This window comes from Embiotoca jacksoni, unplaced genomic scaffold (assembly GCF_022577435.1).
Source record: "Embiotoca jacksoni isolate LCO1_2020_lvr unplaced genomic scaffold, fEmbJac1.0.p SCAF_1, whole genome shotgun sequence".
Taxonomy (NCBI): Eukaryota; Metazoa; Chordata; class Actinopteri; family Embiotocidae; genus Embiotoca; species Embiotoca jacksoni.
In genome coordinates this window covers 1,750,001-1,771,561 of record NW_027185229.1, presented here as the reverse complement: position 1 = coordinate 1,771,561, position 21,561 = coordinate 1,750,001, and the positions used below count along the sequence as shown (strand labels likewise).

At 42.0% G+C, this 21,561-nt stretch overlaps 1 protein-coding gene across 1 annotated transcript in view; it reads right to left on the bottom strand.

Moving 5' to 3' along the window:
• The window catches only part of col7a1 (collagen, type VII, alpha 1), a 61,594-nt gene that overhangs the window by 8,802 nt on the left and 31,231 nt on the right, over window positions 1-21,561 (bottom strand). The window contains exons 62-108 of the mRNA XM_069154153.1: window positions 20,827-20,898; window positions 20,620-20,664; window positions 19,962-19,997; window positions 19,655-19,690; window positions 19,064-19,168; window positions 18,267-18,332; window positions 17,945-17,980; window positions 17,834-17,869; window positions 17,693-17,740; window positions 17,560-17,595; window positions 16,804-16,929; window positions 16,192-16,401; window positions 16,080-16,115; window positions 15,956-16,000; window positions 15,748-15,864; window positions 15,591-15,662; window positions 15,137-15,181; window positions 14,491-14,526; window positions 12,898-12,933; window positions 12,772-12,816; window positions 12,637-12,669; window positions 12,453-12,515; window positions 12,300-12,335; window positions 11,605-11,685; window positions 11,333-11,401; window positions 7,542-7,577; window positions 7,372-7,431; window positions 7,237-7,281; window positions 7,117-7,152; window positions 6,418-6,453; window positions 6,272-6,331; window positions 6,053-6,178; window positions 5,903-5,974; window positions 5,652-5,687; window positions 5,506-5,565; window positions 5,352-5,396; window positions 4,565-4,600; window positions 4,387-4,422; window positions 4,018-4,074; window positions 3,862-3,933; window positions 3,334-3,405; window positions 3,179-3,214; window positions 2,990-3,070; window positions 1,196-1,249; window positions 892-945; window positions 736-798; window positions 578-640 (exon numbers count right to left, since the gene is read on the bottom strand). Of these exons, the coding sequence (XP_069010254.1) occupies window positions 578-640; window positions 736-798; window positions 892-945; window positions 1,196-1,249; window positions 2,990-3,070; window positions 3,179-3,214; window positions 3,334-3,405; window positions 3,862-3,933; window positions 4,018-4,074; window positions 4,387-4,422; window positions 4,565-4,600; window positions 5,352-5,396; window positions 5,506-5,565; window positions 5,652-5,687; window positions 5,903-5,974; window positions 6,053-6,178; window positions 6,272-6,331; window positions 6,418-6,453; window positions 7,117-7,152; window positions 7,237-7,281; window positions 7,372-7,431; window positions 7,542-7,577; window positions 11,333-11,401; window positions 11,605-11,685; window positions 12,300-12,335; window positions 12,453-12,515; window positions 12,637-12,669; window positions 12,772-12,816; window positions 12,898-12,933; window positions 14,491-14,526; window positions 15,137-15,181; window positions 15,591-15,662; window positions 15,748-15,864; window positions 15,956-16,000; window positions 16,080-16,115; window positions 16,192-16,401; window positions 16,804-16,929; window positions 17,560-17,595; window positions 17,693-17,740; window positions 17,834-17,869; window positions 17,945-17,980; window positions 18,267-18,332; window positions 19,064-19,168; window positions 19,655-19,690; window positions 19,962-19,997; window positions 20,620-20,664; window positions 20,827-20,898 (2,802 nt within the window). The remainder of the gene's footprint in view (window positions 1-577; window positions 641-735; window positions 799-891; window positions 946-1,195; window positions 1,250-2,989; window positions 3,071-3,178; window positions 3,215-3,333; window positions 3,406-3,861; window positions 3,934-4,017; window positions 4,075-4,386; window positions 4,423-4,564; window positions 4,601-5,351; window positions 5,397-5,505; window positions 5,566-5,651; window positions 5,688-5,902; window positions 5,975-6,052; window positions 6,179-6,271; window positions 6,332-6,417; window positions 6,454-7,116; window positions 7,153-7,236; window positions 7,282-7,371; window positions 7,432-7,541; window positions 7,578-11,332; window positions 11,402-11,604; window positions 11,686-12,299; window positions 12,336-12,452; window positions 12,516-12,636; window positions 12,670-12,771; window positions 12,817-12,897; window positions 12,934-14,490; window positions 14,527-15,136; window positions 15,182-15,590; window positions 15,663-15,747; window positions 15,865-15,955; window positions 16,001-16,079; window positions 16,116-16,191; window positions 16,402-16,803; window positions 16,930-17,559; window positions 17,596-17,692; window positions 17,741-17,833; window positions 17,870-17,944; window positions 17,981-18,266; window positions 18,333-19,063; window positions 19,169-19,654; window positions 19,691-19,961; window positions 19,998-20,619; window positions 20,665-20,826; window positions 20,899-21,561) is intronic.

The window sequence follows — 21,561 nt, the reverse complement described above, 5'->3', positions numbered from 1 at the left end:
TAGTTCCTAATTAAACAGGAGGGACTGAAGTTACATTATCTCAGCAGGCTCTGAGAGCTACTTTGACAAAATGAAAGTGTCCACGAGCTTCTCGTGTAGTCCTCTAATTCTATTTTCTCTTATTTACTCCATCGTAAATAAGTTTGTTTTTTACTAAAGTGACTTTTCTTTGAATTTCTGCAGGGTTGATAACTTCACTTCACTTACAGGCCACTCTTTAAGCCCTTGGATGTTTTCTTCACCTCCCATCTGTTGACTAAAGAGACTGTTTCTCTGCTTCCCTGACTTAATATAAGAAGTAGATTTCAAGGCCCAATTCCAAAATCCTCACCGATCCCTAAACCCTCACAGACTTAATTGACATCACGGCTGTTGTTTGAGTGTTTAAGTTCATGAGGGCTGAAATGGTATAAAAAGGCAAAATGGGACACTTTTTAGGGAGCTGAACTGTTTTTGTCACTGTTTTTTTATTGGTACTATTATGATATATGTGTATTTCTTGTGGTGAGCTGGGATAATGACGTACCTTTATTGTAAAACTACAAAAAATAGAAAGAAGCTGAAATTAGTGACTCACCCTTTCACCTTTCTCTCCCTGAGCTCCTTTGGGTCCTGCAAGTCCATCAAAGCCACGGTCACCCTAAAGCCATGAAAAAAATTTGTTCACACTTTGCATTTGGACAATTTTCAGACAAAAGATAGAAAAAAGAAAAAAACAATTTCGACATCACATACCTTGGGACCAACTAGTCCCTCTTTTCCGGTGGTCCCCAGGGCTCCAGGAGGTCCAACGTCTCCCTGGAGAAACACAGAAAGCAACTCACTTGATGATCCGTTGTAGAAGAAGCACAAATGGACAGATTACACACCAAATAATGCCTGTTTTCATACCTGTTCACCTTTTCTCCCAGGGAGCCCTGATCGTCCATGAACACCAGCATCTCCCTGAACGTACACACAGACATTAATTTACTCATACAAGACAGATAGAGCAATACACAAGGACAAAGTGACCATTTCATACAAACGGCTGGTTGTTAACATGCTTTGTTTACGCTTTATATGTGAAGAATAAAAACCCGACAGTATAAAAACCGCAGCAGTTATAAAATTCTGACGAATCAACTTATTATTTTTATGCCTATTTCCATCCTTCTTCCTCCCACCGATTCCTTTTACCCTCTCGCTGCCTCACCTTTTCTCCTCGGGGTCCATCGCCTCCACAAACTCCTTTGGGTCCTCGATCACCCTGGAAACACAAACATTCATTACTGACAGACACAAAAAGGCGTGTGATTGCTGGAATGGAAGAAATGCAGCGTGCCTGCCGGTTGGAGAGCCCATCCATACAAACTGTTCTTTTAACTTCCACTTGTAGACACTAGTAGGAACATTAGACACGTTGTTGTTTTTACACTCTGTGCAGCAAGTTACCGTCGCTGAAGGAGATGACGCAGAATCGGACGCTTTTATTCTGCTGATAACAGCTCTTCAGACGGTAATAGCAAGTAAAAAGCAAGATAAGTGGGTCTCAGAAGGAGCTGATGACATCAGCCCCCGTAAACCTGCACACATGAATGTCCTTTCACACTGCTATAATTATCAGACATGGAAGATGGATGAACAGACACATGTTTTTTACTTTTCTTTCAAACTTTTGTGGCTGCTAGTGAATCATTAAGTTTAATAACAGAGTTATTAAAGTATGACAACAAAAGACAATGTACAAGGGTTCACAGCTGGTACAGAGCGTTAAGAAACACATTTTAATATTAGACAGGAAGAACAACGTGAAACTGACCTTCATATCTGTACTAAACTATGTAAAGATCCTGTGCTTCCACTCTGATTTTAAACAACTTGATGCAGTTGGACTCTGTGTTTCATTATATACAAAATAAGATATTATTTTTGTTTACAAATACCTCCTAATAAAACCATCAGTAAGTCAGAACCCCAAACCAGAACCAAGGACCAGATAACTCGTGATAGTTATTCCCACCGATGAACGCTGGACTTGGAAATACTGCCTCTCAGTAAGAATTAACTTAATTTGCTTTAGACGCAGTCAGAAGGTCAAACTCAGCACGCAGCTGTAAGCCTTTTTTTTTTTTTTTTTTTTGCCTCCGCACTGGTGATAGTCATTACTGGAGGCATTATGTATTTGGGTTGTTCGTCCGTCCGTCCGTCCCATTCCCGTAAACAAAATATCTCAAGAGTGCCTTCAGAGAATTTCTTGAAATCTGGAACAAATGTTCACTTGGTCCAAAGGATGAAGTGATTCGATTTTGGGAATCAAAGGTAAAAGGTCAGTGTTACTTCACGGTGACCAATTCTTCCACAATATTTCAGGAAATGTCTTCAAATTTGGTAACAACGTTCTCTTAACCTCAAGGACAACCGACAAAATTCGAGATCACTGTGACCTCACATCCATTTCCTATCGTGATTTCCTTCAGGAAATATCTTCACATGTGGCCACTTGGATTTATACAACTGTGAGGCGATAATCGTAGTTTCATATGTTTCAGATTCTGGAATAAATTCACTTTGACTCAAGGATGAACTGGTTAGATGTTGAACGATCGAAGTCAACAAGCGAATAGAAGAGATGGAGAAGCCTTTCTGAAATCCTTCATAAATCCAAGTGAAAGTTTTTTTTTTGCTGTCTTCTTTCTCCTGCTGCACTCAGGTTTCAGAGATTACATGATTGTATGAAGGTTATGATAAAAATAATAATAATGTCTGAACTTTGATTGGTTAAGAGATCCAAATATAATTTAAATGACTAAACAAAGTGAAAGGAAATGCGAAGCCTATCAGGGTGAGAAAAATCCCAGTTTTTAGATGTTAATAATCATATTATTGGGTTGAACAGCTCTTAGTCTGCAAGTAGTAATCCTTGGCAATCATATCAATATGATGTCATTATTGTGACTGTCGTCACCCAACACTGTAAACCGCACAGTGAACAGACACTCAGAAATACCTTGATTCCTCTCAGTCCGAGGACACCGATCTCTCCTTTGTCCCCTTTAAATCCTGCCAGTCCATTAATTCCAGGTAAACCCTGGAAAGCAATTAAAAAGAAGAAATCATCCCTCCTTCCATCCACTAAACAGAAATCCACACACACAACAGGAAGTTGCTTTATGTGTTAGGAAGCAGAACCACAGACCAATTCTCCCGGGACTCCAGGTTGGCCTGCTTCTCCCTGCAGAGACGAAACACTAATTAAAGAGGTGAAATCACCACCTGAACCGACGACTGACTGGATTATTTTTTAAACTACTTTAATCCCAATTATTATCCTCCATGAACTACAGCTCTCACCTTCTGCCCTCCAGGACCACGAGCACCCGGGAACCCAGTGGATCCTCGTTCTCCTGGTTCTCCTCTCAGACCCTGATGTCAAACACACACAGAAATATGGAAATTTTGAATCTGTAACATCAATACAATCACATTTTATCCAGGTTTTTGGTTACCTGAATATCAAAATATAATTTAAATGGACCTTTTTCAGGTTGCATTATAGCTGATTTAAATTAATGACCGATAAATGATATATTCTATCAATAATTTCACATTTTATGTCTTTTTTGAGCTAAAACAATCAACAACATCTTCAATAATCTGCTATAAACATTATTGCGAGCCAGAAATGTCAAATATTTCCCGGTTTTAGCTTCTCAGATGTAACAAATCTTTCATCTGTTTCATATCACTGATATTTTGCTCTCTTTGCATTTTGGATTGTTGGTCTGATGAAATCAGATATTTGACTTTGGGTTTTTGCACATTCTAATATTTTATGAACCAAATATTTATTGCATTAATTTGAAATTGAAATAAAATGACCTGCTCTCCTGATGGACCCTCTTGACCTTTCAACCCTTTTTCTCCTTGGACACCTTTGGGTCCTCTGTCCCCCTGAATAAAATAGACAAAAACAGAAACAGTCAGATCAAAAGTAAATGTTTAATATACAGTAAACAGCGTGGTGCGTTCACTGACCGTTTCTCCTTTGTTTCCATTTACTCCAGGAGTTCCTCCCACCAGCACCGTGTCGCCCTGTGAGTGACAGTACAGCTGTAAACATCTGCTTTCACCACACAAAAAAAAGCATCAACACACAATGTTTTCTTGTGTTTTCTTTTCTTATCACTTTCTTCTTTGTGCTTTTTAATATCACAGCTTATTAACATTGTGTGTATTCATATATTCCTCCTGCTCTCAGCTGAATGAATCTCGTGAAAGAGCTCCTTCTAAACAACATTATGTTTTATTTTCTGTCTCCGCCGTCTTTACAAACAAACAAACAAACACAGAAGAAAAGCGTGAGCGATAGCGGATCTTGGTAGATATTAAAATGCGCACACACACCTTCTCTCCTTTGTCACCTTGCAGCCCGCCGTCGCCCTGAAAAAAAAACAAAAAGAGAGATTGTGAGTAAAGCATTTCATTCAAGCCTGTCAATCTAATTCTCAACTTTACCCGAGACGAACGCTCGGGGGACGAAGACGACATGATGACACGCAAAAATAGGACTGGAAGTATTCACCTTCTCTCCTCGACCACCACGAATCCCTGTAGGGCCCTGATACACACACACACACACACACACACACACACACACACACACACACACACACACACACACACACACACACACACACACACACACACATTATACATGGTGACAAAATGAAACGAGACAATGCACTTGAGTTGTGCTTTTTGCCGAGACGATAAAATATTATGAAATTACAATAATATTATAAAAATAAATAATGAGCTCATGTAGACCAAATTTCTGTTGATCGTTCTTTAAAATCAGAGAACAGGAAAGACTAGTTGAAGGATTCATTTACATCAGAGGTCTCCAACTTTTTTTTCCATCTGAGAGCTCCTCATGTTTAGTAACATTTATTCACACAGCTGAGCTCCACCCGTTTTATGTAAAAAATAACAAACTGATGCTCAACACAGTTTGTATCATGACAGCTTCAATTTACAGCATGTGCATGTTTTCTTTCTGTATGTCGATAAGTAAGTCCATGTGTAGGAAACCCTGCATATTGTTTGAACCTGCAGTGAGACACTCAGAACCGTTTAACGATCGACTGGAAGTTAACGAGTGACGTGTTGGAAACCTCTGATTTACAGTCTAAAACACACAGCGAGTCCTCGTGAGAACTCCTCTTCGACAACAGGGTTTTCCTTCAGACAGACCATCTCCTGGTTTAAAAAATAACTTGAAAGTGCTCCTGAAAGCTTCGGTGTAAAGACTCTCTGCTGGTGTAATTTTTCTCCTGTGTTTGATAAAAGAGGAAATACTCGATAATTACCGTCGGCCCTCTCTCCCCGTCCAAACCAGCCCGACCCTCCTCGCCCTGAAACATCACAGACCAAAGAAGAAAACACACCAGCGTTACTTTCCATCCTACTGAAGGTACATTTCTACTCCATCCCAACAGCAGTGTGGTGAAACGGACGTCTTACTCTGGTTCCTGGATCTCCTCTCTCTCCTCTGGGACCGGGGACGCCGACACCAACTTCCCCCTGGCAACAGAAATAATATCTATAAAAAAAACAACATTAACATTTATACAGCTGGACAGAAATACAGTGTGTCGGTGTGTAGTCACCTTGTCCCCTCTGATCCCGTTCGTACCAGGAGAGCCCTGAAAATCAAAACATCCATCAATGATTGTCTCTGCGTCTCATTCAGATCTATTAATAATACGAGAGCAACATTTAAAGCCACTGAAAGGAGGAATCGGTTTTACAGTTTGTCCAATAACCAGCTAAAGGTGCAGTACATCGGCAGCCAGGTTTGTACAGAGGCTCCCAGGAGAACCGAGCAACATATGCGAGTGTAATAAGAACAGAAACTCACCGCCTGTCCTGGAGGTCCAGAAGGACCCGGAGGTCCAACATTTCCTGCACGCCCTGCGAATCCTTGGAGACCCTGAAAATGAGACCGCCGTATTTTAGCAGAGTGATAAAGTTTAAAAGCATGCAGTTTGTTATAATGAGCTCCACCAACCCGGTCCCCAGGCGGTCCAGGGGGTCCAGGTTGTCCGTTCTCTCCTCTCAGACCAGCCTGCCCAGCGTCCCCTGACTTTCCCAGCGGCCCCGGAGGACCAGCTGGACCAGGGAGCCCCGGATCCCCCTGAAACACAATCACAGATCCGATAGACTCTACACACACACTATGTGATTAGAGAGATAAAAATAAAATGCTGCAACACATGCTGGTACAAACCTTCAGACCTTGCGGCCCCACACGACCAGCAGGACCGAGCAGTCCGATGCCCTTCTCCCCCTGAAACACAGTTTTTTGTCATTCCTGTCACACTGGATTTGGTTTGATTTTAGACTTAATAATAAAAACACTTGACAAAAGCTTACCTTATCTCCTTTTGGTCCCGGAGAGCCCTGCGCCCCCTGCATGAAAATCAAATCAACGGAGTGAAAAGAAGAATTACTGTTGATTTCTGAACCAAAAACAATAAGAAACAAATGGAAAAAGAACAGAAGAATATGACTCATTGAGCAAACACAGATTTGGCAGCTTGTTTAAAAAGTGCTTCATAATTTTAATCCCCTCAGACATCACTTTAACGTTCATTATTGTGGTGAAGACACGTTCCATCGGTGTTGACAGGTTTAACCTCAGGGACGACAAATAATTAAAACCTCCAGAGTCAACGCTGAAACTTTAAGAAACTTTCATCTCACTGCGACAGAAAATCATCTGAATGAAGCAGGATTAAATAATTGGACTGACTTGGAATAAATCAATTTAACAAAAAGGATTCTTATTTAATAAATATAATCGTTTAGATCTTGATAAATTTCCTGTACGTCCGTATGAAACCTAGATAACAGAAAGATGTTAACTGGGTTTATGTACGTACTAAACGTTTGTTGATGCTGTACCATCACGGATTTTATTTGTTCTTATGCATCTCATGTCTTTTCTATATTTTTAAATGTTCCTTTTTTATCTGGTTTTATGTCAAACACTGCATGTAATTCTCTTGCAAAAACATGTGACAACATGCAACATCGATCTCTAACTATAAAAAACAAAGAGTGATGACTTACGTCTTCTCCAGGGTCTCCTGATTCACCGGACACTCCCTGGTATGAAGACAGATAAAACCTCATCAACATGTGATTCTTACATCACGTATGTGTGCTTCTCTGCAACGTGACGGTACTCACTCTCTCTCCTTTGACACCACCAGCACCTTTGTCTCCCCTGCTTCCCTGAACGACATGCAGTCATACAACTTTAATGAAAAAGCACTTAACATTTTCAGTCAGTCCTGCGTCAACCGGCACATAGATCAGACTCACCTTTTCGCCAGGTGGACCTTGCTCCCCTGCTGCGCCCGGCAGTGTTTGACCAGGAAGACCCTGCATCAATCAGAACAGGAGAGAACTGTCAGCTGCACTCAGCAACTCACTTCTACTATCAGAGAAGACAAATGACTACTGCAACGTTACGGCCAATAACAGCGGCTCACCCGGTCTCCTTTGGGTCCTGGGGGTCCCGCCACCGCCTGAGAGAGTGAAGAAAAATGGAGGAAATCATCGTTATTTCCACTGCAACACTGTACAAGTTGATAAAAAAAACAAAACTAAATGGAGATGGGTACTTAAAAGCCTGTATTGAGTATCATATCAGCCTAACCATTTTCCTTTCTTGCCTATAGGCAATTTAGAATCATTAATTAACCCAACGAGTCAACGTTTGTAAAAAATATACTAAACTTTACTTGCAACGGTCTTACAAACACTTGTTTAAGAGACTCAAGTCTTCAGTGAATAATATGCCTATTAAATTATATTATATCCATTTTTGAAAGAAACATAAAGTGCCATTTCTGTTCTTGGTGTTCGAACATTTTTCTGCCCTGTTGACCTTGAGGACACCAAAAAAGGCTTGAAGCTGCATTTGAGAAAGTTTTAAACATGTCTGTGTGTGACTGTGTACAAGTATTACTAATGTTGAGGAGACAGCAACTCCTAATATAAATCCTTAAATTCTAGTGAGACATGATAGTTAGGGTGAGGATCAGAGTTAAGACAGTAATATTTATGGTTAGTTTGAGCCTCTTGGGAAATGAATACAAGTCAATGTGATGTCCCCTGAAGTGTTGAAAGTGTGTTCATGTGTGTGACAACAAACACTGGACAGATCCAGAGCAGATGGACGAGTGTTTCTCGGTTATTTATCAAACGGCTGAGCTCGGTGCCAGCGTCGCCGCGGCGCTGTCCGAGGTGCTGAACCCGAGGCTGTCAGCAGAGGGGGAGTCGTTCAACACACTCGACACGATCCACGTCAACAATACAAACAGCAGGACTGGTAGGGAATAGCGCCCAATCACAACAGGTTGTTTCAGGGCACTCAACACAGGAAAGTCCTTACGACAGAACTTTACAAGTTTATACGGAGAAAATCAACAATTCTACAATTCCCATGTAAGCTAGGAGGAAAAAAACATTTCCTTAAGGGAGAAAAACCTCAGACTCTTCAGAGGAATAAACTTCCTTTCAACAGGAAGAAACAGACTGAACCAGGCTCACATCTGATTAAACTCCCATTATGCACAGAAATATTATAATGTAGTACAAGCAAACATTTCCAATAAGTAAACGGGGCGGCACAATACAACTGGAACTGATGAGGATGTAAACAACAGAGGAAACATTACGATTTATTGAACAGCTCCAGCTTTACATGTTTCCAAATTGACATTTCATTTTCCAAACAGCTGTTCTACAGATGTACGAGAACGTCAGTAAAATCTTCGCTGGTAAATGTGAGGGCTACTGTATGTCATTATGAAATCTGGCAGCGCACTTGATAGACCTGCTTTGCATTACAAAACGCGTCGCCCCGAGCAACAAAGTTTGATGGCTTGTGGCTCAGAGACAGAAGAATCAGCTGTCGGCGGTGGAGGAAATTTTAAATGCACGACTAAAAGTAGAAGTTTGAGAGCAGATTGGTGTTCTATAGTAAATATTAAGTGTTGTTTCTTCTGTCAGAAATAAAGATGTTTATTTGAGCTATCTCTAATGCAAAGTGAAGCAGAGATTCAGTTCTTTGTGCTGTGATGAGCTCTGCAAGAGGAACATTATGTAAATGACCTTCTCTGTCAGCTTCAGTCTTTCTGAGCAGAAAGTTGATTAAATTGAGAGTCTCATTAGCTGAACTGGAACAGGTTTTATAAAGCCAAGCCAGTTCCTGTTAACAGACGTCATTTCAATAAAGACAAACGTAAGCAGGCAAACCTGATTTAGTGTCAGTGGTGCGGTGGTTTCTATTTGAAAGGCCAAATAATTGTAAACATGTACATTATTCTATGAAAAATAAATGCTAATCTTGAATTTGATGCCTGAAAGATGTTTTCAGAAATTATTTTGCACCTTCAGCGTGGCCGGGACATTGTTCAAACACCACAGAGTGCAGAGGCGGCTGCATCAGAGCCAAAGCAGCACATTTTTTAAATGAATTTATTTTATTGGCAAATTAATAAAAAACAATATATAGATAATCACAAAAATGCTCAAAATCGGTCCGATAACTGACCAGGCAGATAATTTAGTTGACCCCTAGATGATTAAACAATCTTCATCATGCATCCAAACCAACCAAAGAGCTCTTCAGGGTGAAGAGGTGAAATATTTCGGACTGTATTTGGCATAATGTTCTCCAGGCGGCCGTGTTTACGGATGTTTACGTGTCATCTGCTGCGAGGTACATACCGACTGATACAAGACGAATTGGAGCAGCTTGTGCTATTTCTGCAGACTTACAGGCTGGTAGACTGCTTAATAGAACACTCAAGGCAATTAAGCATACATTTATGCAGGGATTTAGCTGAAAAATTCACATTCACGGTTGGCCAATTTTTCACATTTAGAGAGAGAGAGGCGAGAGAGAGAAGCGTCCACAGGGTGTTTCTCTCATTTACATTCTGAAAACAAAAATAAAATCCGGGGCTGCAATGCAAAAGATAAATTCTGCAGCAGACATGTGAACACTGATTTTACTGGCTGAGAAAGTGCCAGAAAATGTGCTCTTTCAATTAATCAATCAATAAGAGCCATGTGACGGAGAAATAACACCGAGACAGACTGCACAGGAAGTTGAGGCTCTTTGATTACCACGAAGTACTCGAGGGATGTTTATACAGAGTTCCCACTGCACTGACGTTCACATTATTTTATTCACATCAATTTACAAGCTCACAGGTGTTTGTCAGTACAAAACTTAAACCTGCTGCACAATTATGATCACACACAACTAGGCCTGCACACCGAATAAACACACTAACGCTAGCAGAAAACTTAGTGCAAACATGTTTCCAAATAGGATCGATAAGAAGCCTTCATGCTTCTCTCCTATATTTAATAGATCTATAATAGTTCTACAAAACTTTACATTCAGCTTTTCTGTCGTCTATTTTTATCAGCCAGTCTTTGAAATCTTTATTTTGGAGACAAAACGCTTAAAATCATCATTTTCCTGCATGATTGTCTTCCTAAGCAGCAACAAGAAAATAAAAGACATCTTTTTACTGAAGACATCGTAAAAGAAGATAAAACCAGTCAGCCAATACAGGAAACACCTGAAATAACGTGATGAAAAAGAAAGACTACATGAAAAATGTTGATAAATGGCAACTCAAATTTAGTTTGTGATCTTCCCTGATCTTCCCTGACCTTCCCTGATCTTCCCTGACCTTCCCTGATCTTCCCTGACCTTCCCTGACCTTCCCTGACCTTCCATGATCTTCCCTGACCTTCCCTGACCTTCCCTGACCTTCCCTGACCTTCCCCTGATAATCACAATATTCAGGCCGAGTCACCCAAAACTAGACGAACACGGGAAACGCTGAAGTTCTGTTTCCTGCCGTGTTACTTCCTTCAGCCTCACGCTGCTGCAGCCAGCCGAGCGTTATCACCGTTAATACTTCTGGTTTGTAGAGGCAGCTATCTGCAACATGTAAACCACAGACAGCGGGACTCTGGGCCGGCTGGAAGAGGAGCACAAAATTGCAGCTGAATTTATCTGAAGCACCAACAGCAGCCCCTGAAGGAAAACCAGCAATAAGACCTCCTGGTGCTCCGCATCAGATGAAAACTCTTCAAGTAGGAAGCAACTAATAGCACCACAGAAATGTTATTTTTATTACTTTGTAGAGCGAATCATTTCGTAGCTGGGATCACGTCCAATAAGAACCAGCACAGAGCTGCATTAAGTGTCCCGCCAGCCAGAGGCGGCTCAGCAGACCCGCCGTGCTCTCACCTTCCCCGGAGGACCGCTGTCTCCCTGCTCCCCCTTTAGAGCCGCCTGGCCTGGAGGTCCGGCGATGCCCTGAGGATCAAATTACACAATGTTAACACGGAGGATGGCTTAATAATAAGAACCTCTCGCACACACACACACACACACACACACACACACACACACCCTACCCCCCCACAGACACACACACACACACACACACACACACACACACACACACAGACGCACACACAGACCCCCGCCCTCACACACACACACACACACACACACACCTGCTTTCCTGGTAGTCCATATGTTCCTTCTTTCCCCGGCACCCCATCTCTTCCAGGAACCCCCGGTTTGCCTGCTTCACCCTGGGGAGCAGCACACACCTCTGGACATGTAATACGTGTTTAACAACTCTGCACATGATGAACTAAATAATATCACTCAGTGATAATCTGCATGAAAAAAGGATAGAGTACGAAAATATCACTCAAAGTCCAATGAAAGGATTTTCTTTTCCACGTACATATATATTTTTTAATTCAGCGTACAAAATTTCCTCTTAATAATAATAATAATAATAATAATGTTATTTTAATATATCTATTCTTTAAAAGATGCCGAGTGGCACAAACAGCCGACGGTTTGCAGCATGGATCAGAGAGAAAACATAAAAACATGATAGAAATGTTGGTTGTCGTGGTGATTCTCAATAAATAGTATATCTATGATGTAAATAATAAATAATACCGCATACACAACAGGCTGTTTCCTGCCAAAACAAAACATCGACAAAATCCAGCTCACACTGTCATTTATCAACAAAAACTTGGTACAGATATTCTATTTAGTTTTTTTTTTTTTTTTTTTTAAATTGAATTAACTTCCTATTTTCAGTTGCAGCTAAAATGCTTCGGGGTGAAAACGTTTCTTGGAGTCTACTTTCCCTCACAGTGCAGCCGGATCAGCAGGACGTACTCACCACTTGGCCCGACAGCCCCGGAGGCCCCTGCGGACCCTGCAGACAGAAATAAACATTTCGGATTCACACTGTGAGATTCTCCACGGATTTCATGAGGGAGCATGAAAGCACTTTTTTCCCCAGAGGGCAGCTGTGATTTACGGGAATACCTACCACGGCTCCTGGAGGACCTGGTGGTCCCGGCAGACCTGTGCTCCCCTGGGCTCCGGGAGGTCCCTGCAGAGAGGAGAGGTACCTTCACTGACAGTTTATCTACTATACATCTCCACTGTTTGGACTGGTTTATGATTGGATACTAAAATAACTCAATATCTGGTCTAAAAGATGTTGTTTTCACCTGAACACCAACGCCTGCGTCTCCTTGGTTACCCTGTGAACAAACAACCTTTTCATGACTTGGTGAACAACACAATAAAAAGCCGTGACACCCACAGTAACCTGCAGCACAGTGTTATAAATGCAGTGAGCTGACCTTCACACCCGGTGGCCCCGGCAGCCCGTTGGGTCCCATGGGGCCCTGATGAAAACAAACATGACAACATGTAAACTGCTGCTGTTAACTGGTATTACGAGTCTGTGAATGAGTGTTCATACTTACAGTTGGCCCCCTGATGCCCGGCTCTCCTGGGTTTCCCTGGAAACAAAACACCAATCATATCGTAGATCATAAAAATACAAGTTTTAAATACTAAAACTGCACACAGGCCACATTTTAAAAAGGAACATTTTGGAAAAGCTTTCTTGCAGAGAGTCAGGTGAGAATAGCACACGTGTTTTTTACGAGTTCCTGCCTGGAGTTTCAGAGTGATGACAAAACTCCCAGATGTCACTGCGCCATGTGACCCTCCAGAAAGTGACATCACATGTCAACTCTGTTCTTTACGGGTTGAGAAAGACGAACCGCAGAGGAGGTGAACGAGGACTCCTCAATGAGTTCCATTTGTGTAATCTTGTAAAAGGATTTTTATGACGATATTTGTCTGATGATCGTTTCCAGTCATTTTACTTTTTTTTTTTTTTTTTTTTAATTTTGACATGCTGATTAATTAACTTTACAAATGACAGAACCGGGCTTGTTGTTTCTAGTGTTTAATGCTAAGCTAACTGGCTGCTAGCAGATGGTGGTGACTTTTTAATCTCTCTCAAGGCAAGAAAGCAAATACAGTATGTGATTTCCCAAAATGTAAACTTTTTCTTTGAGTAACATATTTATGCGTGAATATGTTTACAAAAATTGAGCACTCAAAAATATATGCATTTTGTATGTACTCAATATTGGACAACAAATACCGTCATACACACACAGATAGTTTGAGTCTCTTTAGGAGACATAAATATACAAACACATGGACGTGAGACAGAATCCCAACAACACAAACAGAGACGCTGAGAGATCAGCGCTGAGAGGATCAGCTGACGACAGACAGCAGCCAGCTGCATGCACGATAAGCCGACTGAAGCGAAGCGACGACGGGAGGTTCTTCAAGTGCGCTCGGTTTTAGTGTTCCCGCCACTACTGAACGGCGGATCCTGTCGAGGGCTCGGCGCCGGTGTCAGGCCGCTTCCTTTCATCTCCGCCAGCAAATTTGTGATAGATTTAAAATCAAACCTTAAAACTCGGGTGCTTTTGGGGACATTTTACGAGGAGTTGATCGAGGTCTGACTCTGATCGCGGACCTCCGTTTCAACGAGGAGGCTTCAAATACAAATTACATTAAAGTGGTGAAATGGTGTGAAAGCTTATTCCCCCGTTGTTAAATCCAGATTCATCTTTACAGCTACTCTTCTGTCTGAGCTGAAGCCAACTGGCATCTCATCAGCTTTTGGTGCTCTGCCACTCGTTTGTGATACCGCAGGGACGGGTTCTACCGAGCCGAACCCTCCTGTGCAGCTCGAGCATGCCAGCCAGCAGCAGAGAAACCTACCGGTCTGCCTAGAACTCCTGGGAACCCAGGCAAGCCCTGGGGAGGAAGAAAGATGGAGGGGGGGTTGGAAGAGGGGAACGAACAAACACAGAAAAGGAAACGGACAGAGAAGAAGAGTGAGGTGTTAGCCGCCCCGGAAGCAAAAGGTTATTGTTTAAGGATCTATGAAGCCTCAGCCCAAGGAGGGGAAAGGAGAGCTGCGTCGCTGCTCGCAGCCAAATCAGTGGTTGAAACTCTGAAAGCACACCGGGTCACCGGTTACTCACTGGTGGGCCTCGAGGACCAGCGGGCCCCGTGGAGCCCTGCTCCAACACACAGGGAGGGAAATAACAAGGGTGAGGAGGTGCTCTTCTCCTTCCATTCACTACACCCACACAACGCTGTCAGGACTACAGGGTTCACTTTACACTGGGTCTCAATTATCCATGTAATCATTATGTAATGAGAGCAAAGATGAAACTTCAGAGTATCCTTTGATGGGACCTGAAACTCGCTCATATTCATATTATTAAACAAGTAAACAGGTGCAGCGAGTCTGTGGATTACAATCAAATCATTACAGGCACTCTGCAAAAAGCAAATATGAAGTTAATATTACTTTCATAATTAAAATGAACTTAAAATCTACTTAAAATTAAAACAAACATAAACAAAGCAAAACTGGCATAAGATAAATAAGACAACAACTGATGTTTTGTTAAAAACACCACAAAGATTTATGTGTCAAAATTGTTAATTATCTCTTACTTTCATAAAAGAAAAAAACTTACCGAGTCTGCTGGAAAACATGTTCACTACATATTTAGAGGAGTCATTACATTATCGTGCTCTTTATGAAGATTTTATATTTGAAAATACAGCATCGGAAGTATAAATTTAATCTTCACATGTAAAACTGAGTTCTCCACTTACAGGTTTCCCATCCTGACCAGGTTTTCCCGGTTCTCCTGGTATCCCCTGGAATTACAACACACATATAGCTACTTCAAAGAAATGTAATAATAATAATAATAATAATAATATTAATATGATTTTGAGATTTAGTTGGGAAGATCAACACAGAAAACCCAACTTGTTATTTTTACATTTCAGTTTTCACAGATTGAACAAACAAGATTTAAGATTCTAATTAGTGAGCTTTCAATCTGCCTCTAAACAAACTTTCAAGTCAACAAGCAGCTGGCTGCAACTTCAGATTTAGAAAACTGTTATGAAAGTTACTGAAATCTTTTCATCCCAACTGCGGTAAGAAACCAGATAAATGTATTTCCCAAAATGTTAATGTTGTTTAAAACAAGAAGCAATCATAAAAAAAAAATAAAAAAAAGGTTTTTCTAATCTCGACTGCATCTGAAAGGCGTCTCACCGCGGAGCCCTCACGTCCTTTGTCTCCATGCTCTCCTCTGTCTCCTTTCACACCTTGAGGTCCCACAAAACCCTAGAAGACATATTAAAATAGCTCATCTGCATTAAGAAACACATGTTATGGTGTATAATTTTGTGTTACTGTGTTTGAGTCTTACCCGGTCTCCTTTGGGTCCTGATAGTCCAGTAGCACCAGGCTCTCCCTTCTGTCCTGCGAGTCCTGGAGTGCCTCTGATCCCGGGAGTGCCGACTAGTACCGACTCAGCAGAAGCTCCCTGCAGCGCACACAAACATCTTAAAACTCCTCTCTTTTACTACATTTAGTAAAGACGGCGTACCAAAGGTTATAATGCAGAAGAAGTTGACCTTTTGACCCGGTGGGCCGGCCGCTCCGGTTAATCCGATTTTACCCTGAAAATTAAAAGAAACTCTCATCTGGCTGCAACAATGTTTCACTGAAACATCAAAGTCAAACTCATCAGTCACTTACAGATTCTCCTCTGTCACCTTTCTCTCCTCTCTCCCCCTGAAACACAGAAACACGTCAGTCATGTCGACTCCATGAGATAATCTTCATCTGTTTACCCGACTCTCCTCTTCACCTTGTCTCCGGGTCTCCCGGCCTCCCCCAGTTCTCCAGCTCTTCCAGGAACGCCTGGTATTCCGGGCTTGCCCGACTCTCCGGCCGGTCCCGCGGGTCCCTCGGACCCTCGTTCTACGATGGCTCTTCCTGGAGGTCCGGTGGCTCCTACAGATCCTCGCTCCCCTTGTTCTCCTTTGGATCCCCTCTCTCCCTGAAAACCACGAACACCCTGGTGCAAAACACGAAACAGTTCAGATTCTGTCCGTCACCATCTTGCTAGTTCGGAGCAGGAAGTGACCATATTTGGACAAGCTGGGGGAGGAGCCAGCGGTGGTTCTGACCGATCTGATCGGAAACCTGACGATACTACGTCTCGCCCACCGATAGCTGTAACCTGACTGCACCACAGACCTGTCAATCAAACAGACACGCCCCCCAAAAACAGGTCTTTTTTAAGCTTATTTTCGAAATAATGACGGGGTGGGACCCAAAAACACGTGCTAGGTGTCGCTACATTTCTTGCTAGTCTTTAAATAATTAATAAATTGTGGTAAACATGAGAATGAGGCGCTCATGTGGACCTGACCTCATCAAATCGTACTTTTCTTTTTCTTTTTTTACTCATACTTACATCTGCACCAGATGGTCCTCTCGGTCCAGTTTCACCTCTGTCTCCTTTTTCACCTCTCTCTGCCTTCTGCACCGGCGGAGCCGGCAGTACGTCCTTCCGATTCACAAGCACCGTCAGATCAGACACCTGCACGGAGGGAAGAAACCCGACGTGGAGGAGCTTCATAACTTCGGCAGCAGATGCCTCAGACCTCAGATAAACCCCAGCTATTTAAAATTCATCTCGGCAGCTTCAAAACTGCTCATTATCAACATCCTTTGTGTCTCTTTCACCTGCTGAGTCCAAAAATATAAATCAGGTACTGATGGGCAGTTTAAAAATATATTTGGGAATAAATTAGGATATTTATTATAAATATATTCTGGGCTGGTATGTAAGAATATTAAATAAATCTACATTTGACCCTCAAAACTCTATTAATCCACTTAAAAACCTTTTCTAGTTTCAGACTAATTCAGCAGTTATATGTAATACGATGAAATTTCCAAGAATGGATGGACAAATAACACTTTTCATAAGTTCTACGGTAATTTTCCATCAGCAAGACTATTATGTTAAAATATATATATCCATATAGACATAATAAATGCGCGAGTAAGAACTGAGGAAGGCGATTGAACTTACAACTGATTAGATTATTGTATTTCTGAGTAAATGGTTTTTCTTATTTCCATCACAGATCCATTCATCTTTCTAGTATTTCAAAGAAAACTTATAGCATCAATATTAGATCATAATTATGTGGAGCTCACATACCTGAATACCAAGGCCAGCCAGAGCTTTTTGTACATCCTGGTAAGAGAAACAGAAACATTGTTAAACACAGATGCAGAAATTAAAAATGTGGACAATGAAGGATTTCCTGACGGGCGCTGAGCCGACGTCCTACCACGGCTGTCCCCGGTTTGCCCGGCGCCCCGTCCTCTCCTGGATCTCCCTGCCGATAGCAAGATATCAAAAGGGTCAAAGAAAAATACAAGAAACCTCTACGTGACACTTTCATTCTAATCTAGATAAAAGTTGGACTTACAGTTTCACCTTTGAAGCCAGGTGGACCTCGATCACCCTGCAACAAAGACGGCGGTCAAACAACAGGCAGATCAAAAGCAAGCCGAGATCAGTGAAGACAATTTCTACTTACTCGGGCTCCCGCTGCTCCCGGGATTCCAGGGATACCCTGAAGGATGGAGCACAGATAATGAAAGCATCAGTCGGCTGTGGGAGGGATGCAGCCGCATGCAGAAACAGATGCAGATGAAAACAGGAATCATGTGACGGCGCGACGCTGCCGGAGAAAACGCGACCGCACACGACGCATGAAGGAGATAATCTCTTCTTTGATGACAGACAAAAGGAAAGACACGTTTACGAAGACGTGCACACATTCAAAGCGTGTTAACTTAAGTTGCTTTAGGATGTAATGAGGAACAACGTTGGGATACGGCGGAGTCATGCACACTCACAGGCGTCCCGGGAGGCCCCTGAGGACCGGAGATCGGGGCCGCTTCAACTCCTTTCACGTACAAAACCTGAGAGACGGGGAGAGTTCATCCATCTCAACTGAATACTTTCATTAGTACACTCGCATGTCAGTACATTTACTTGTGTAGTACATGAATTTGACAGGATTGTGTTGTCTCACATTAACGTTCAGCACTTAACGGAAAAAACGTTTGATTACATCAGACACCAACATTTCATTCCTTTAGTTATATTACATAAAAAACTGTTTCACACATTCACACAGTAAACATACTATTTAGTATGTCCAAATACATAGTATGCCAAAAGTACCCGGATGTTCTACTACATCTGTTTGTTCTGACCCACAATCCTTTGCAGCAGAAGACACGTCACATCGACTGAACTGCAACTGAGTGGAAGCGCGCTCGTTTTAAATCGCCTCCTTTTTCTTGTTATTTCAACCAAGAGGGTCAAAGTTCAAGGCCCGTTTCTGTGATGCAGCAGTATGTCCCGATTGTACGCACACTACATGCAACAGTACATACTTTGTCGGATAGCTGCAGTACGTACTGAAAGTAGAACCAAAAAGTATGAGATTCAGAAAGCAGCTGTATTAGTTTGGACAGCACCATCCGGGTACGAGTGGTGTTCTGCATATTTCCATACTCGATAGTGTGAACACACTTTTGCACTTAAAATAGCAAGTGTGCGCACGTTAGTACACGATTTGAGAAATGCTTTAGTAAAACCGACTGATTTTCCTTTTTATTTTTCAGAAGTTGACATCATCTCTCACCTGTCCGGGAGGGCCGATGCCGCCCGGTACTCCGGGAGGCCCCGAGGAGCCGGGGGGGCCCACGGGCCCTCCAAGACCACGGTCACCTTTCAGCCCATCGCGGCCCTGAAAAACACGTGCGATTACACAACGACGCTCACTCTGCACGGGGTTACTTCCTCCCGCGCACCAGTCAAGGCTGAACTATAAAATCAAAGCAGGTGGCCGCTGCCCCCCCTCCACTGATGTTCGGGAGATAATTAATATGAATTTGCACATGAAAACAGCACTCTGACATTTGGCACCCGTCTGGATTCCTCTCAGAAGTGGCTGCCCCTTAAAGGCTAAGCTACATCATTAGAGGCTAGTGAATATATATAGCTGCTTATGAGAAGTCGACTGATTGAGTGAGAGCGTGATGTCAATATCAGAGCAAACTACGACTGATTTATGCACATTGGAGGGGTGACGAGAGAGAAGAAAACTCATGTGCAATGAGGTTGAGGAAGATATGATGAAAACAGGAAGGAGGCGTGCAGGAGGGCAGGTTGAGACACAGAGGGGACAATGTAGAAAGATGTAGAATAAAGATATGAAGGAGGTAAAACTGACGTCTCTTCCAGCTGCTCCGACGTCTCCTCTGTCACCCTGCAGATTAGAAACAGAGGCGTCAGATTCACAGAGAAATACAGACAATTCAAAAATCATCCTGCACTGGTGGCAAATCAAAGCGCCTCCAAAGTCTTAAAATGCTACATTTTAAGTCAAAAAGTCGATTTTTTTTTTTTTTTTTTTTTTAATTATTTTTATTTTTTTTAATGAATTTGAAAGAAATCTTGTTGAGTCGACTGAAATGAAACTGCGAAAACTAAACCTGATCCTGCCAGATGATCGTATCAACCAATAAAGAGCCACAGACCTTTCTGCCATCTTCGCCAGGGACTCCGTCCTCACCCTGTGAGTCACAACAAACTGCATTAGTAACTCTGCAGGAACAAAGTGAGTAATGGCCGTTGTGCTGCAGGAGCACTCAGAGCTGCTGCTTCACAGACTCTCAGCCATTAGACTCGGAAACAAACGCCCGCACTGCTTTTGATCAGTAAACAAATGTCACTGGACGCAGTGCATCAAAAACACAACCCATCTCATCTCCAGACAAATCATGTTTTTACAAATGAACACAGTACAAAAATAAATATATATATTTATCCTACAACGACAAAATATGACATCTGCTCCACCTAATTAGACAATCGCTCCAGGAAATGACAATCTTGCGATGGTAATAATTTACACAAATTCAAGCAGGAGTTTGCAATTTTGCCTTTGTGTTGAATTAATATGATTTCAAAAGCATTTAAAGCTCTTATTTTGACAGTAGATGAACACTAAGGCTTTTAGGTTTATGCTAATTCTTGCACTCACTCCACAAACTACACTGACACAATCACACATATTCATACTTTTACTGGAATAAATATCAAAACATAACAGTCGTATCACTAATAAAATGAGCACTCGGTTATATCCGAATTTGTTTATATTATATTCAGGATGTCATAATAAGAAGGAGTTACCATTTTGCCGGGAGGCCCAGATTTACCATTTTCACCCGCTTTACCCTGAAACAGAACAAAGGGTGAAGACATTTGGAAAAATTTTGCTGAAAACAGAAAGAGGACAGAAACAAATGTAGAGATGTGCAGATAGAAAATTAAAAGTGTGTGTGTGTGTGTGTGTGTGTGTGTGTGCGTGTGTGTGTGTGTGTGTGTGTGCGTACTTACAGGTGTCCCTGCGTTGCCGGGAGGTCCTGCCGGCCCCGGGGGACCCTGCTCCCCTCTCAGTCCTGGTAATCCCTAGTGTTAAAAAAGTTTAACACGAGCTTTAGAAGAAGTCAGGTTTTCCACTGAATTACAGGAAGTACTAACACTTGTATGTTTATTTTCTGAGAATATTAAATGTGCTCAAGTGTCCGAGTCAGAAACAGCCTGTATAGTTTGATGTTATTATCAATCAGCAGCTGCAGAGCCATCATGTATCTGAATGAGACTCTTTCACAAAACTCTAAGTTTAGGCCAGTTCTGGACTTTATTATTAAGATGGTCATTGTTATACAAGAGTCTCCTGTGAAAGTGGACTGGCCTGGAGACATGTTTCCCCACAGTTGGCTTATGCAACTGGCGATAGGAGTAGAAACTCGATTTTAGCACCTCCACAGCGCCCTCTGCAGCGTGCAGGACGCAAGTGCACCCGGTCTGTGACGACAACTCAGAAAACAGTCTGAACTTACTACACAAATTTAAAAAAAAACTCACTACTAAAATAACAGCATTTATCAGTCAATCTTGTCATGACAATAAATAATTGTAATTGAAGCAATCTCTGCAATATTTACACGAGCTTGCAATCTTTCCAAATTCATGCAATTTCTCCACATTTGAAGTATTTCATGGAAGCTGTGCTGAAGGCATCACGGCACAAAGGAAGACTTTCCAAACAAAAATAACTCCTCATTTACA